This window comes from Sciurus vulgaris (assembly GCF_902686455.1).
Source record: "Sciurus vulgaris genome assembly, chromosome: 1".
NCBI classification, from domain to species: Eukaryota; Metazoa; Chordata; class Mammalia; order Rodentia; family Sciuridae; genus Sciurus; species Sciurus vulgaris.
This window is the reverse complement of record NC_136461.1, coordinates 62,202,554-62,221,275: the sequence shown is the minus strand read 5'-3', so window position 1 is coordinate 62,221,275 and position 18,722 is coordinate 62,202,554. Positions and strand designations below refer to the sequence as shown.

Sequence of the window (18,722 nt, the reverse complement as noted above, 5' to 3'; positions counted from 1 at the left end):
GACAGGAACTGAGTTCTTTCTTCTACCCTGCCCTTCCACTGTGATTTCTGCCTCACCTCAGGCCCAGAGCAATGGAGTCAGCCAGCCAACCATGGACTTTTGAAACCTCTTACATAATACGTCAAAATAAATCTTTTCTTCTTTAAATTGCTTATGTCAGATAATTTGGTCACAGTGATGAAAATATGGTTAACATAGTAGAATTATCAGATACAGTTTACAAAACAACCATCTTAGGTACCACATTTAAAGGTGTAAAAAAAATGAGATAGATATCAATAATAAATATATATCCAGAGGAGAAACTAAAAGCACAAAACAGACATAGAAAAATTCTGTGAATTAAAAAATTTTTAAAAATCAGAAATTATCATTTCATCTCTTTCAAAATATGTTCATGAAAATTTTCAATGACCTAATTATGTTTTGATTTTAAATTCACATATACAATTTTAAACTGAAATGAAAAATTAGATCCTCAAAAACTATTGATCAACTTAATAAAAATGGTTAAGACTTCGTTATACATTTGAATTTTTAGAAACCTCAACAAATTGTTAAAAAAATTATGTCTGCAAATTAAACTCTTCTTTCCAAAACCCTAGTTTTTATTGCTGAACTCCTTATTTCAGATTCCTGATATTTCAGAAATAAAAACTGTATTGATTTTGCTATAATTCTCAAATATACACAGAATCAAGGTTCAATGCAAAATACAGTTAGCACTGGACACCTGTTACTCCTTTATTCCTTTCTTAAATAAACTTATTAGGAGTCTGTACTATGATGATGGTATATTTTGTGCACTTCTTGGAATAAATAATGTACATAAATCATTCAAATGCATATTCAGTGGGAAGCCATCTGGCTTCATGTGAATTTATGAATATTTTAGCTTGTTCAGCTAGTCAAAAGTAAAATCTGGCACTAGGGATTATCATGTAGATTTGTGAGAGTATTATAAAAATTTTGCTTCTATAAATCAATGATTGACACATCTACTACATTTTCTTTCTTTCATTATAGATTGAGTCCACTTAAAATATGTACAATATTGCATGATTAGTTTGAAAGTCATCATAATTCATCTTGAATTAGAACATGCATATTTCATTAAAATAGTTTAGTGTAAAAAGGGAATCTTGGCATTGGGTTGGACTTTATAAGTTATCCTGGTGGATACGATGATGTGACACCCAGATCCTTCTTCAATGACAGACTGGATGCTCGAGCTACTGGGAATACTGTTAGTACACAGCCTTCAGGTGCTGGTCCCATTCACAGATGGTCTCAGTCATAAAGAGCTATCTTGTCAAAGGTATCTACATCCAGTAATGATGTGTCATATAAATCCTGGACACACAAGTTGAATTTGGGACAATATTGAAGTGTCCTTTTACCACCAAAGTTCCTTTTTGGATCAACCAATTGAGGCTGTAATTGGGTTTGCACCCCAGCTTGACTTCTCTCTTTTGTTCAATCTTGATCAATATTATGATCAAGAACACTCCTTAACAACTCTATGCTGCAATCTGAACTCCATCTCAGGTTCTACTTCCTAGGAAATCTGACCTGTAGCCATTACGTAATCCAACATCATATCTGTAAAAAGAACTTCCTAGGAAAACTCTTGGTAATTGTCTTCCAGCACTTTGTATTTGTATTATAATTATAATAATATTTATTACAATATATAATTAAATATATATAATTATTGTAATTGTATAATTATATAATTGCTGTACTTATATATATATAAGTATATATATATAATTTTTCTTCTTTGTAGGATCTGGAACCATATAAAACCTACTTCATTGTGCTACTGGTTTCCTAATTAACTAAATAAAATTTGACACATGATCAAAACTTGCAGGATTCTATTTTTACCCTTTCCAAGAGTTATGGTTTAATAATGAAGAATAAAGATTTGAAAAATGATGGCACATCTGAGCTATGAGAATGGATGATATCTCTTGAGAAGTGAATGTGGATATAGAAATACAAACACAAAGACCTCCTGCCTTCTAGTGATATGAGACATATGAATCATGGTGAGGAAACAGTTTAAAGAGACTTATAGGAATGAACAATGACTTGGGAAAAAAATCAGAAGTGTGGGGACATTGATGTCAACTAAAGAATATAGGTCAAAGAAGGAATAATCAGTTGAGACAATACTTATGAAAGGGCCTTAAAATGTGAATGAGAATGACCATTGAATTCAGCAAATGGGGGCCCTGGAAATGTTCAGAACAAGCCCAGGAGAGCTGTGGTGGTGGAGGAGTGGGGCTAAAAGTCTACATTGGATTGAAGAACAAATGGTACAATGTATTCCAGGGATGTTAGTGTATAGGGAGCAGAAAACTAAAGTAATAGCTGAAGGAAGTAGAGTCAAGAAAGAGGTGTTATTTAACTGGATAAATACAAGCAAGTTTGTAAGATAAGAATGATCTAGTATAGAGGGGAAATAAGAGAAAGGAGGAAAAATTACCAGAGTGGTGTCTTCATTCATAAGAATGTTACAAATAAATTGCCACATTTTATTGGATATTATTGTTAAATTACAGTGATTCAGATCACTCAAAATATATGCTTCTCATTTGAGGATAGGTGAACTCAGGATTTTATCAAGTGTATTTATATATTTCATTTCAGTAATTGTAGCCTGGCTGAAGTCACTAGTTTAACAAAGATAAGATTATACAGTGTTATGGCATATTCTTTTATCACAGGAATAGGCAATGAAGTGCCTCAAACTTAGTTGGTATCAGTAAGCTTCTATTGTTTTTATAAACTAAAATTTTCCTTACATGATAACTATAAATAGTATTCACAAAGTTTAGCATAAGGTCAATCCATCTCTATAGGAAATATTATCCAATAATAAGCAGCAGAGGTTATTATCTAGAAAAGGGTTGTATTAATGTGACCAGTCAACCACTAATACCAAAACACTTTTTCATTGTAGTAGATTCACTTATACTCAACTTTCAAATTAAAGATAACACTGTAATAACAGGATGCTGAAACCTATGGAAAACGGATCTTGGTAATGAAAAAGTTCTTTGGTTCTGTCAAATATCTGATGTGTCTGAATATGTGAAGAGCAGTCTAGTGTTTGGAATAGGGTTGTCAGATAGCAAAACCGGGCAACCTAGTAGCATGAAAACATCCTAATATTCAAGGTCCTAGAGATAATGTGGACACAACTGATATTATAGTGAGGGAAAGGGGTTGGTCAAGGGAAGAGAGAAAGAATTGTCAAAGAGGTAATTTTGGAATACAATAAAATGGCAAGCGAAGAAATTCTTGGTGATGAGGATGGCAAAAGAGTTCTAAGACAACACTGTTGTGTTTTCATTTCTCTGATACATATCCTTTTCTTTCCTGCCACCTTTTTCTGTAGCCACAATTATTCAAAGAAATATACACATAAAATGTGAGAAGTTATTTTTTTTTTCTAAAGAGGATGATGATGCAGTAACTATAGGAAAGAGGAAAAGTTTAAGACTCACATAGTGAAAAATGTGGCTAGTTTTTTGATATGGGGTAATTAAGGTATGGTTGTAGTCTAGATGTGTATAGATAGATGATGATATTAGAAACATGAACAAATTCATAAATTGTTATCTTTTCTTATTGAACTCATGGCAAATGTTTTTCCATTTAAGTATCAGCAATTGCAACAAGTAAAAAAGAATCTCACTAAAACTCTCTCCCTACCTCATGACAAGCTAGTTTCCATCAACAATTCTTGATTTGACTGGATAATAGTTAATTAGGAATTCTATTAACTTTAACCAATTTCTGAGTGATTTTTAAAGTTAAATTTCATTAAGAATTGGTGCCAATGATATATAATTAGTGAGTTTTATAAGCTATTGATGTCCTTCTCAGTGTGCCTGTACATTTAAAATTTACACTTAGAGTAGTTATTATGATCATAATTATTTTTTTTTGTATAACGTTTCCCAGGTTTAGGTTTTACTAAAAATGTTTGAAACTTCTCTGAAGAACAGCATATTGGTGGATATAATTTACTTCCTCAAAGCCCAAGGCTAAAAATAACAGGAAAGAAACCAATCATGTAAAACTTCATTGAGCAATGCAACATTTCTCAACCTGCAAATGAAATGAACACTTACTTGATTTCAACAGAGTTTGTGTTTTAAAAGATTTTTGCCTCGAGATGTGAATGCTTTAATTCTTGCCTGGGTAAATGTGACACTTTCTTAGAAGGAAGTGGTAAATTAAAACCAACTTGAACCATCTGAATCTTCTGCAGAGAAAAGAGTGGATACTGATGAATAAAAAATCACTCACTCACATGCACAGTTTACTAAGCCACAAAATGTTGGTTGTAGCAAAGATTTTTAAAACCTTTAAGGAGGCTGGAGATTCAACAAGCAGATCAGTAACACACCATAAAATAGTGCCCAAAGAATGTAGACATTAAAATTTAGATTATTTCAGCAATGCATTGAAGGATCATAATTATGGCACAGAGAGTTGAGAAATGACACTAGCAGATGGACTGCACCAGTTTGCAGCAATCAGAAATGAATTGCTGTTTTGATGGTTGAAATTTATAAGTCGGAAGACTAAGAGATCCTTGCAGCCAGAGGCTTCAGAAGGATAGACTACTTGTCCAACTACCTAGAGGGAAACATTAATTCTCTGTGTTTCAATTGCTTAACTTGCATGGGGAATAAGGCCCTAGGGATGAATGTCTTTTAGAAACGAACATCAACAGTCAAGTTGCTTTACAGGTGGATGATAATAGTTAATCTTCACAGGTATCCTCCTCTAATCCTACAAGTGTCAATGCAGTAGGGAATCATCACTTTTTATTACTCCAAAATGGTGGCCTATTAAACTAAAACCAAATTGTTAAGTTTGAATTCTGTGGCAAGTTTGGTTTATCATAGCTCATACAAGTTAACTCTGACAGGTACAAAACTGTTAACTTTCCAAGCTGTAAATTGCCTTTCCTTATATACAAAAAAAATCTATTCAGAAATTTCTGTGTAAATAGACAAATGGGAACAGGAAGAATGCACTAATATAATAGAGTTTAGCACATTGACATTGAAAGGAAGGAGAATATACAATAATCCCTGATGTGAAATAATCCCTGATGAAGTTAAATAACAAATTAATTATAATAGTATAATTTTACCAAGTATAAACAATAGAAATTGTTCTTTAACTTCAAAAGAACTTGGCTTTGCCTAAACAAAAATTTTAGAAAACAGAAATTCAAGTTAATTTAAGTAGATAATAGTTGCTCTTAATTATTACTTACACTAAGTGAATTCAAAAATTTTTCTTTAATAATTTAATTCTTAACATAAATGAAGACTTCTTGATGTTCAAGTGAACATCAAGAAGATAATTCGAATTTGAATAACAGCATATTAATAATATTTTGTTCTTTTTTTTTCTCCATCCTAATTCTGCTTAACTAGATTAAGGTGCCTTTTTTTAAAAAAAAAGTTTTTGAAAATTTGTTCTAGTTAGTTATACATGGCAGAGAATGCATTTGACACATTACATGTAAATGGAGTGTAACTTCTTATTCTTCTGGTTGTACGTTGTAGAATCACACAGGTCATGTAATCACATGTGTACATATGGTAATAATGTCCAATTCATTCTACTATCCTCCTACCCATGCCCCCTCCCCTCCCTTCACTTATTTCTGTATCCACAAGTTATTCAAGTCCAGAGGGCATCATGGTATAAATGTGAATGGTCTGTGATTTTACTGTAATACCATGCACACAGTTTGTCATACATGAAGTTTGATTTTAGTTCTATTGTTGGATTTGGTAGTCTTTATGGGACATTGGAAGTTATTAGCTACAGGAGATGAATAGGTCACTACAGGTTCTGGAAGCTAATTCTGGATATATGCCATCAAAATTTTGCCACTCTCAGCATATTACTTGGAAGCTTTTTGTCTCCTCAGCATACACTGATTCATACTCTTTATTTCTGTTTTGTTTAGAGAATAAATGCTAAAGGTAGATTATCAAATATTAGATTTTTTCCATACCCTTCTTGGGTCATTATGTTAAGTCAGGTTTTTGTTGCTGTGTCCAAAATACCTGACCAGAACTTAGAGTAGTGGAAGTTTATGTGGGGCTCATGGTTTCAGTGGTCTCTATTGATGGTCAGCCAACTCCATCACTCTGGGCTTGACATGAGGCAGAACACTGTGACAGAAGGGTGTGGAGGAGGAAAACTGATGGCAGCCAGAAAGCAGAGTGAGGACCCAGGGACAAAATATGATTCCCAAGGGCATGCCTGCCCAGTGACCTACTTCCTCCAGCCATACCCCAACTGCCTACATACCACCCCACCCAATAGTCCATTTAAATTATTAAACTATCAAATGGATTAATCCATGATGAGTTTACAGCTCTCATAATCTAATCATTTTACCTCTGAATATTCCTGAATTGCCTAAAACTTGACCTTGGGGGATATCCATATTCAAATCACAAGTCATTATTAATCATTAGCTCATCAATAAGTTTATAGAATACAATTAGTTACAAGCAATACCATTCCTTTATAAACCTTAGTGTATGATTTAAGTGCTGTGCTTTTATGAAGTTAAAATTATAAATCAAGAGGAAATGTATAATTTAATTCTTATACATGCAGGCCTTGTTTTTCTTTATTGCTGATAAAATTCAGAAAACAAAAACTATGAATCTTTTTTGAAAGGCTAAATGGAAAGTCAAAAAAAATTGTGACTGTCACAAAATTGAGTCACTAATCAAAACAAAGTTCCTCCCCTTATCATCACAGGGCTTGAATTCAAGTTAAGTTTTAAACAAATGCACACTAAAGTTTAAATCATTTCCTTGTTGGCTGGCGTTCAGCTAAGAGGTGGCGCATAATTAATGTTAACAGGGCGTGATCTACCTTTGCCTAATTAGTTAATGACTCCTTTGTGCTAGTGGTCAACAGATATTCCTCATTCTTTCTTGACTGGTACCGAGGGGCGTGCTTCAATTGTGCTAATCCTAAACTGATTGGCTGCCTTAGGTATATAAGACACACACCCATAGTAAGCACTGTTGTATAAGCAGCACCTCTTGATAGATCGCAGAATGCAGGTCTAAGCCACACCTCTAGATCACTGGGCGGAGGATAAGCAGCACCTCTGAAATTGATGGCACAATGCAGGTTGCAGATTGCAGAACGGAGAAGTAAAGCCACACCTCTAGATAGCAGAGTGAAGGACGCAGGATGCAGGATGCACCTTTAAGAAGCAGCAGCAGAACTAAGAAGATATAGATCTCTGAAGTGTAGTCTCTCTCTCTTAAGCAAAGTCGCTCGCTCTCTCTCTTCTCTCAAAGTCTTTCTTCTTCTATAAGCTAGGGAACAAGTAAACAAGCAAGAAAGCAGCGCACTAAAGAGAAAGATAATAGAAGTAGCTCAGTTTCCAGTCCACCTCCGATAAATTACCGCGAGATTGTTGCTGTAGAGATTGTTGCTGTAGGCGGCAGCAGTGTATCATAGAATTGATAGTGTTTAAAAACAGCTATTATCCAAGTAGCAGTGTAATGTAGTTAACTGTCATGTGAACTTAGTCAAAGTTGTGGATGTGACTGTCACTTCAGTTAAGTTAGGTACAGTGTCGGTACATGTGTGGTTCTGATACTACACACCAAGCAATACATATCAAGGTAAGAAACAGACACAACTTTTGAACAGATATTTTAACTAGAATGCATGTATTGTGTAGGATTATGATAAAATTAAGATTAGGTAAACTATAATATTAAGCATTTAGTAAACAATAAACATTAATTTCTGATAGCTCTGAAAGTAATCAATACATGTTTAACAAGTTACTAAATTTTCTCCATGGGAAGAACTTTGAGGAAAACACACACACACACACACACACACACACACATTCACACACCCCACTAAACATGAGACAGACAAGTCATTTACAGTTACCAATTATTTTCATAACTGACAATATCAATTTGTTAGAAACCTCCTGCTGACTTTTAATTGAGGCCACCTATTTTTTAGGGACATGATTAAACTTTAGCAAAAATGAAACTCAATTTGTCAAGCAGTAAAGGATCAGCATCAAAACTTACAGACCAGGTGCAAGGTGCCTACAACCTGGTATAAAATCTAGACAGAAGCATGGTAGGGCACTCTCAGAAAATGTAGTCTTACTAATAACTTTGATGACACAGAAGATGGTTCTGGGTGGATACACGGGTATCAACAACTGTGAATTGAAAGCATTTCAGAAGAGTTTGTAAAACTGCATAAATGTCTTAGTGAAATTTCCACATTTCACTTCTTGTTCCTTCATATGTACATTCAAAAGGTTAAATTATAAAAGTCTATGTTAAATGTACTGAAGATATCTCTGATAAACATAAAAAAATTAACCAAGAAAGCAATGTGTCATACTTTATTGGTAGTGTTTTCTCTTTCTTAGTAGAACATAAATTAATAGTGAGTCTCATAATTAACAGCACTTTAGGTAAAATTATATTCTTGAACCTTTAATGAAAAATAAACACATAAAATTCTCTGAAAGCTCTATAAATAAATCAATAAATGTTAAAATAACCACTATACATTTATTATTTTCTCCTTGGGAAGAACTTTAAGAAAAATATGTCCATACAAAAATAATTAAGGGTTTCAGACAAGTCATTTCTAGTTTTCCAATTATTTTTATATTGATGTTAATATATAACTAAAGCTGGTTCTCATTTTTAAAAACATTTCTTTTTTATTTTTTATAGACTGCATTTTGACTCATTGTACACAAATGGGGTACATCTGTTTGTTTCTATGGTTATAGATGATGTAGATTCATACCATTCGTGTAATTATACATGTATGCTATTCCCACAGCCAACATCAATCTTAATGGAGAAAAACTGGTTCTTATTTCAATTTAATTTGGAATACAAAACTCTGACATATCATGTAATTACTTATTAGAATTTGATAAGACATTTCACTTATGTGCTTATACCAAAATAGGAATATATACCCTGGGATTCCAGCCAATTTTAGTTACTTGAAGCTGTTTATCATCTGTATACTATCACAGCTTTTCTGTTCTTTTGGCTTGCTCTTGCTATCTACCTTTTGGCCAATTAATGCTTCAAAGCATCACCACTAATATGTGGACAGAAAATAAAAATGGAAAGTAAAATCAGTTCACCTGGTAACTTAACAGTTCTAGTTAAAGGATTATTAGGAGAAGGTGAATGTAATGTCCATGGTGAACTGTATGACTATCAATGAACCTCAATTATTCCTACCACATTCCCCACAGATAACTGATTTTTATGAATGTATATGTGCATGTAAGCACACATGTGTTTTCCTATGGAATAGAACTTCAGAGAAAAGATATAAGACATACCAATACATGTTCAAGTATAAAAGGATAAAATATTTATTTCATTTCATTTTGATAAGATCAATAAGACAATTTCTTATCAATTTTAGAAAATTTGTATATAGTTATTTATCAATTAAAATAATCTCTATATATTAAGCATTGATTTAATCTGAAATTGTCAGCTATGGATTTGTTTCTGAAAAAGTATTCCTACAGTATTTGGAATACCCTGTAATGTGTTATTTTTATTATTTCATAAAAATAGGACTATATTTGGGGAGAAAATTGCCAATAACAATTAAAACTTTATTAGAACCAAAAGAAGATGGGAAAGTTCTAAAGAGACTAGTGTTTAAAATTACCTTTAAAATTACTATTCATGATGTAAACAAAAGAGTGCTCCACATATCCATCCTTATTTAAAAAAAAATTACAATAGTGAAAAAACACCCAAAAAAATTGTTTTCTTAAGACAGTCTTGAAATATTCTTCAATAACAAAATGGTCTATTTTTTGTGTTAAAATAGTACAGCAATTAATGCAGTTTTCACTAATTTGCTTTACTAAATCCTCCCAAAAATGTCAACAGATAATGTCTGTATTTGTAATCTTTCTCAGAGAAGGGCAAAATATACAATATTTATGATATCTCTAAATCAGACTGCTTTTTAAACTTATGTCTAGAAAAATTTGCTCCCTATATGCTACCATGTCTTCTACATCTTTGTAGGCAAGCATTTCTTCAATTGAAAACAACTTATAGCTATTCAGGCTGAATGGTGAATTGTTCTTTACAGCATTTAACATCTTTAGGGATGTTATAACTGATTCACTCAAAGAAGAACAAACTGGGAAAATGCGAGCAGACCACAAACTCAGATGTGCCTTATTTCCTGAGAATAGTTCCTCTGTAATTTCAAGATTCCAAATATCTAAGCACGACAGAAAAGAGACTCCAAAGAACTGAAGTAACTTTATATCTAACAATGTTTTAACATTATTTTTCAAGTTGTCTTGTACTCCGAATGCCATAGTTGAATACTCTAAGTGTCCATTTATCTTCAAGCTTAAGGAACACACAAAAGAATATGCAGGCAGCACAGCTTTTGTTATGATATAAGAATTGCTAATAAAACAGTTTTCCCCAACAAACACATCAGGTCCCAATCTGGAATACTCTATAACTGAGCCAGCTCCCACAGAACATCTTAAATCCAATATACTTTGAATGATACAGTATCCTTTACCTGAGCATGGTGGAATATCTGGTAGGATGCTAAAAGCTATGGATTGGAAGCCAAGCTCTGACTTTAAACTATTATCTGAAGTAAAATGAAACAAATATTCTTCAGTTGTTCCAATGTGATAAAATCTGGAGTTATTAAGAACAACAACATTTAGTGATGTTCCTTTAAGAAGATGAAATATTCTCTGCCTCATATCTACCAATTCTGATTCTTCTTTAGTGACATTTGATGTATTTTTGGTGTACTCTATAGTTGCTCCAGGTCCTAAGGCCTGCAGAAAATCACCATAGGCATCTATTTCACAGTTCAGTGTGCCTATTTCTTCATAAAAAGCAAGTAACTTTTTTGCTGATTTATGATCCATATAAAATACACTATCTGTATAGACATACTCAGAGTCTAATTGGAGATAGGGAGTGTCACCCATAGCAAACTCCCGTTGACAAAAATTTCCAGGTCGAAACACAGCATTAAAGTGATGCATCTTTTCTATGCTGGGCTTATGAAGAAAACAATGGCAACATGTGTATTCAAGGTCCGTATGTTTTAAAGAATGAAAAGGATCTAAGACGAATACTCCATGTGTGGTACCTACCGTCACACTAGAAGGATGAGCTAAAGCAGTAAAGCCAGGTTTATCAAACTTAATATACTCAAATTCTCCAATACTATAAAGTTCAATATCATCTGCACAGGTAACAAGAATACCAGGATTCATATGTTGGGGAAAGTCAATGTACATGGCTAGTTTTAATTCCAACATCTGATAAATGGGGTTACCAAGTGGTAAAGCAGTAAAAATTTTCCCCAGGGCACTTGCACTTGGAAGGCGTTGACTGTAGCCACCTACAAAATTTTAAAAGAATAGAATAAACATTTAAAAATGTATTATTATTTATGAAATATTTCAAAAATCCAGGGACATCTGTTATAATTCAAGTATCTCTACATTTAATATATTCCATGTTATAATAATTCAGGAAAGGATAGTGACATCCAGATTAAAAATTGAAAAAGCAATTCTCCTGTAGTCATTTGTTATAATACAATTTTAAAGATTTTAGGTTAATACAGAATTCTAATATATTATAGAGCCTGTAAATTGTTTTGAATCAATTAAATAATAAGTATGAAGGACTGTGGTCTAAAACTTGATCTTGTATCTACATTTAAAAAATAAATTTCAATCTTTCTTAAATTCACACATTAAAAATTTACTTAATAGAAAAAATTATAAAAAACACAATTAACAATCCAAAATATAATTCTCTATTAAACTCTTGTTTTCAGATGTACTATCTTTCTTCAAATTATTATATATACTTAAAATAAGAAAAGGAAAATTTATTTAAAAACATTTAAAAATTTACTTTTCACTTACACAGGAATTTTCCTTCTAAGATGAGCATCGTAACTTCTTAATTCATCAAAAAGTGTTCTCTTACTTTAAATATTGTACATCATTTTCATGCAAATAATTAGAGTGAGAGGTAGATAACCTTAGTAGAAAGAGTTAGATAAAAATGAGTTCAAACCTGGTTCACCACCTTTAAGCTTTTTATCTTTGGACTTACTCCAAATTAGCAAAAGTGGAATAATACTTGCCTTGTCATATTTTGTGAGATCAATAATACAGATAAAGTACTTGGCTCATAGTACACTGTTCAACAAATTAAAGCTAATTATAACTTTCTATTTTTCCCTTTTCCAAGACTAGCTAATAGAAAAATTTAGCACTAAAGAATTATCTACAGCTGTCTCTCAGCATTCACAGAAATTGGATCAAGATCCAGGGGGATACCAACGTCCATGGATGCTCAAGTAGCTTATACAAAATGACATGGTATTTGCATGCAGTATCCTCTTGTGTACTTTCAATAATCTCTAATGAATTGTAATATAATGTTATTAAAATAATGTATTAAGTAGTTCCTATACCATATTATTTAGAGAATAATGACAAGAAAAATGTTGTGAATGTTTAGTATACAATTATTTTTTCTCAAATATTTTCTATGAATGGTTGGTTGAGTCTACAGATGTGGAACCCATGGATACAGAGGGCCCACTATATTTCTTTTTTTTTAATTAAAAAAAATTTTTTTACAGACTGCATTTTGATTCATCGTACACATATGGGGTACATCATTTTCTTTCTATGGCTGTACATGATGTAGATTTATATTACTAACTATATATCTTCTGGTGTCTAATTGAAATTTCTACTAAATTGGTAATAGTCAATAGTTACTTTTCTAGAATAAAACTATAAACTGAATTGTTTTACATTTTTCATTAGTCTAGAAACCAGAACATGGTTGCACTTTGTTGCCATCATCATTACAAAGAATCATGATCCTATACATAAATGGTAAGAAATGGACAGGGCCTTAGAAACTATGTAGATTAGTTTTTAAAACTATGTCCCTGGACCAGTACCAGTTTATAACAAAGTTTCCATCAGTCCCCCAGCATATAGAGAAAAATAACAGAGGTTTCCATGTAATTGCAATTTTCACACAATAAAGTGTATTCAAACTATGCTTTATGTAAATATTAAAAAAACCTACCCTTTATTATGAAATTATGTCCTTCCAATTTTCTGTTTTAAAATTTCCTTATCTCTGTGTGTTTCCCCCTTGGTATATTAACTCAACAACTCCATGTCTTGTCATTTTTTCCTTGTTTCTAAAACTCTAAGGATTATAGCCTTTGGCTAATAATAATCAGACAAAAATGCTAGACTGAAAGTTTTCAGAAGGCTAGTAATAACAGTGCTAACTTGGCCTCTCCTACAAAGGACTCGAGAAAAGATTACATTTCGATGAGTTCCATTTAAGGAAGAGTAGTTTTCTACATGCATATGAAGGACAAAACAATATCCATGAACAGTTGATGATGTATGTGATGAATAATTCTAAGAATAAATTTTGTGAAAGTTATTTACACTTTACCTAAAATAGCAAGAAAAATATGAAATATTTTTTTTCAAAGTAAAATAATTTCAAAGAATAAATAAAAGTAGAGAAAAGGGGGAAAAAGTTCCCAAGGTAACAAAGGTAGAATAATTCAAAAGAAAATAAAAATTAATAAAGTTATAAATTTACCAGAGTGAATTAACAGGATAGTAAAAGAATTCCATTTGTCTCCATACAGCTTTTCCAAACATCGAAGAGCACAAAGTGTTGATCCTCCATTTCCTTTAAAATAAATAAAAAGGAAAATTTGTTGTTTAATAGAAACCTACTAAAATTAAGGTCATAATTTTAAGGATAAGTTTATTTTAAGGTTAAGAATATGTTTTTGGCTAAAATTGATAGCAAAGGTATTGGCAAAAAATTAAATAAATACATCTCATAGCAAATAGAACAAATGAATAGTAGTAAAGATACCTAAGAGGTGTCCTCAGTAATAAAAGATTTGCTAATATTCTCCCAAAAATAGTAATAAAAAAAGAAATGATAAATTACACAATACTTAACACAGGAAGTCTGTGAAGTATATAATATATGGAGTTACAAATCATAAAAGCTATTTTAATAATTCTACATGACATAATCAAATTCACAAGTTTAATTTTCTTTCTAAAAAGAAAGAAAATTGTTTCCTAAAAGTCATCTTAAATGTAACTACCACACTATGACTACCATCTAGGCAAGATCTGTACCTTAGATTCTTATCAATGGGAATAATACAAGTACTCACTTCATTGTTGCAGGAATTAAGACAACACTGGTTAATAAGAACAAAGCTAGAGTCACACACATACATGCGATCTCTGGTAGCAAGGGGATTTAGCTTTAAGCTGAAAGAAAACAGTGTTCACGAAAATAATTTTGTTTGCAAAGGAAAGAAGGAAGGTCAAAGGACAAAGCAGAACTAAATGGGAATTTTCAGGAAAATATTCTATGATACTTAAACCACTAGACTTGTGTTCTTTACATTGTGCTGTGTTCCCAAGCAGCTATGTATACATGATATATGTATGTATGGATGCATCTAATTATTTTTCCTGATTTCCCTCTTCATGTAAATTTCTGAAGAAACAGTGAGGTTAGGAGGCATCTTAGAAGCTCTACTGATAACGTCCAAAGGAATATTCACCATCTCGGTATAACTAATAAAATTCGCTTTCAAATAACATTCTAAAAAATTTCCACTGTAAGTCACAATGGGTTAAGAACAGTTGCTATGCCTTTTATCTTTTGGAAAAAGGAATCAATTTACATTCAAATTTTGAAGTTTGTAAAGGCCAAGGGTGGAGCTTATAAACTGTAAACCACAGAAAAGCTTTTCTTCAATTATTATTCTGCCCAGAATCTTGTGTTATAAACCTGTTCATAAAATGCGTACCAATTTTGGCTCCAGCAGGATCAACAAAAACATGATATTGAACTCCAAGGGGTAATTCCTTTCTTTTCAGCTTTTTTGACAGCTGTTGCCTATAAGCAAGTTCCTGCTTTTCATCAGCTGCTGTTATTGCAACTATGTCCCAGAATTCTCCAGCTGCCACAGGTTTGCCTATTTAGAAAAAGCAAGAAAATGATAACAAATATTATCAAAATTCCTAGCTGTTCCAAGTTTGCCTCTCTTAGAAGGCAGGAAAAAAGATAGCTTTCATAATTCTCTTCAAAATTGTATCTTCTGCTTTTGAAAATTAGGGAATAATTAGTGTCCTGTTTTTATGATTAAAATAGTTCTAATGAGGACTGCTCACAATTTTTTCCCCCTCTAGGGTCTACAGTAAAAACTGTTCTTTAGAAATTCTAAAAAATGTAATGTTTCTTGATTAAGCGAGGTTCTTTTAATTTGCCACAGACCATTATCTCAATTCTTTAGAAAAGTATAATATACAAAGAACCAAATAATTGACTATCTTGCTTTAAAAATAAATTTTCATATATCAGGGCCACTTAGTGCTTGTTGGCTAAGAAATATTCAACTGAAGGATCTATGCTGCTGTTTATTTCTTTGTTTATTACCTTAATATGAGTCATTAAAGTTTCCAAAGGCTATTGGACTGAAACACCAGGTTCTGCATAATAGAAAAGGTCCCAATTCCCTGATGAACTCGTTAAAATACAGACTGCACTTTTGGTAAACAGTTTGAGTCACTTCTTCATCAATAAAAAAGGATGAACAGGGTTTTTATTAGCTAAGAAACGGGAGTTGGAAGCTAGGATTTAATAGTGCAGAATATTTTACTGTTATCCAAATACTAGTATTTTTTAGACAACCACTTAATGGAAATAAAATCACTTTTATTAGATAATTGTACAAGAAATGATAAGTGATACAGCCTGTTTTTAAATACCGAACTTCACTTAAAATTTTTAAACCATAGTTCCTCCTTGTTCTGTTTGTTTCCCCTTTCAGTGAGCATTTGCATAAGAGAATGACTTCCTCAGGTGTGGGAGGTCGGGAGTGAAGACAAAACCAAATTTACTTGTAAGGGTCAAAACACCGTGCTCCAAATCTTTTAGATTCACTTAAAATAATTTCTACTAATGAACTAAATAATGCATAACTTCTATTTAGAGCTTCACTAGTCGTATTAATAATTTTTTCTCCTTCCTCCTTTATTTTTGATATCTAGGAACATCAAATTATCAAATTATTTTGATATCTATTTTTTGAATACTAGGAATAAAGCTTAAAAAGGCAACAAGAATAATGTAAAGAGAGGACGGTGACAAAACACTCAAAGGGAGTATTAGCCATTCCTGGGTCAGCAGCTCAAAGACTGCAGGTAGGAGGCAGTCAGGGCGTGGCAATCCACAGAAGGCACCCTCCCTCTTCATTGACCAAGAGGTCTCGGTTCCTCCTTCGGTACCTCTCAGTTTTGAAAATCTCCGCAATTTTCGCTGGATGGCTTCTCGCAGAGTTACATCTACAGAGACCCTAGCACTTGCCATGGCCCCACCTTTCCGGAGCCCGCGCAGCACAGCACGCATGTGCGGCGGGACGCAACACGTTCCGTGACCCGGTCACCGCTGCCCCGCCCCCCTCGTGCGTCATCACGTAACTACTCCCGGAGTGCCTTCCTCTCCACCCCGAAGGCGATGATGGGCTGAGCTGGATCCCTGCCAGTTTCCTTAGCAACGGTCTCAGGAGCAGATGGCCGGTTAGCGATTTGTTGTACTGCGCAGGATCTGGGCCACTTCTTCCCAGCTCATAAGTTCTTACAGCCCGGTTGACCCGGTGAGTGGTTCAGGTTGGGTGACACAGTTGTTAGGACCGACCCGCTACGGAGAAAACGAAAGCGCAACCTTGATTCCAACTCTCTCGCCCGAGTGATTTGTCCTACCTGGAGGTTTGTTTCCGTTAGAAGCAGTTCCCTAACACCTTATCAGATAAACTCAACCCCCGACTCACCTGGAGCCATCTGACCCCCACCCCGGGGCGATACAATGTCTGAATAAAGTCAGTATTTTCTACAGAAACCGTAGGTTTGTGGCTTCTTTGCGCTTGCAGCTCCTAGAGAGTGAGCCACACGACCGCTGTCTCGAGTTGATTTCCTAGGTACACATGCCAGTCTCGCAGATGTGGTCTTTGAAGTTGTATAAAATTCAGGACTCTGATATTTGCTACTTTTTTTTCCCCCCTTCGGTATTCTTTTATAGGCGTAGATTAATTTAGAACATTCAGTAGCATTACTGGAGAAAATTCAATCTTAGATGTATTTTTGTTATTTATTTCTTTAGCGAAGCACCAAGTTTATGATTAGCCCTACAGATTAATCTCTTCATCTTTATACATAAGAAAACTGAATCAGAGAATAGTGATTTAGTCAAGGTATCAAAATTAGTAAATAACAGAAGACTCGAGAACTGTATTTCAGTCCCATACCCAGAATTTATGTTTTGATTTATTTGAGAAGACTTTCTTCACTAAAGTCTTCTTCAGGAGCTTAGGCAGTCAAGGCCCTAAAAACCCACATAGATTGTAAGGTAACTTAGTTCTTCTTTTAAAGGTGCTGGACCTTTGTATTTAAGTCTGTACTTGATAGTGAAAACATTTGGGTAAAAAGGCATAATACTGTTTTGTTGTTTCTGTTTTGTTTTGTGATGCTGAAGATTGAACCCAGGGCCTTGCCATAATAAGCAAGCTCACTAACACTGAGCTACAACCCCAGCTGCTCTTTCAGTTTTATCTTTTAAAACTTTTCTTCTTGCTACTGTCATATATAAATAATTAGAAAAAAATTAAAAAGTAATTTTTTTAAAAACTTTTCTTTTTGCTCATAAAAACTACATGCTTGTTGAAGGACATTTAGAAAATACAGATTGACTAAATTGAGTATGAGCAATACAGAAAGTAGCAAGAGATAATATATGAGAGATAAAGGCCATAGAAAGGATTTTGGTTTTTACTCCGGAGTAAAACAAAGCCATCCTAGAGTTTTGATGTGGTTTACCTTATATTTAAAAGGATCACTCAGAAATGTGAGAATGAGTAAAGATAGAAGCAGGAAGATTTGTTTGGAGGTCACTGGAATAATGCATAAAGGTGAGAGTTAGCCAAGATGGTAAATGTCTCAAATGTGGAGAAATTGGTCAGATTCTGGATATATTTTGAAGGCAAAAACCAATAAAATTTGTTGATAGAATGGGTGTGGAGTATTAGAGAGTGAAGTCAAAGATGACTGCCTGAGGATGGAGTGGTCATCGGTTGAGACAGAGAAAGTTAAGGGTGGGGAAACTTGTTTGGGAGGAGAACATAATTTGGTTTGGGACATATGGAATAAACATGTATGCACATGTAATAGAAGTTTGTTTATGTGTCTGTGTGCACTTTACATGTGAGCTTGGAGTTTAGGAGAAAGGTCTGTGCTAGATATACAGTTTTATGAGTTGTCAACATATAGATGGAATTAATTGTCAACTATGATACTAGATTGAGCTACTAAGGAAATTAATAGGGCCTATATATTCAGGCACTTTTCATTCTAATAAAGTGAAGTGAACAATAACCAAGTGAAGTGAAGAGTAACCAAGTTTATAGAGTGCAAAGAACTGTAATGGTGATACTTTTTCAGAGTATTAAATAGAGCACTTCTTGGA

The 18,722-nt window shown here is 33.4% G+C and overlaps 2 protein-coding genes across 2 annotated transcripts in view; one reads left to right on the top strand and one right to left on the bottom strand.

Annotated features, from left to right (window-relative positions):
- Positions 1-7,908: 7,908 nt before the first annotated feature.
- FPGT (fucose-1-phosphate guanylyltransferase) lies at positions 7,909-16,646 on the bottom strand. Its single transcript, XM_079129143.1, is given in 5 exon segments — positions 7,909-10,084; positions 10,087-11,505; positions 13,767-13,859; positions 15,013-15,180; positions 16,493-16,646. Coding segments are annotated over 5 exon segments (1,833 nt in total). The 5' UTR covers positions 16,614-16,646; the 3' UTR covers positions 7,909-10,052.
- Positions 16,647-16,706: 60 nt separating this feature from the next.
- LRRIQ3 (leucine rich repeats and IQ motif containing 3) overlaps positions 16,707-18,722 on the top strand; it is a 192,055-nt gene continuing 190,039 nt past the window's right edge. The window contains exon 1 of the mRNA XM_079129002.1: positions 16,707-16,860. The gene's annotated coding sequence lies outside the window, so the exon portion shown is untranslated. The remainder of the gene's footprint in view (positions 16,861-18,722) is intronic.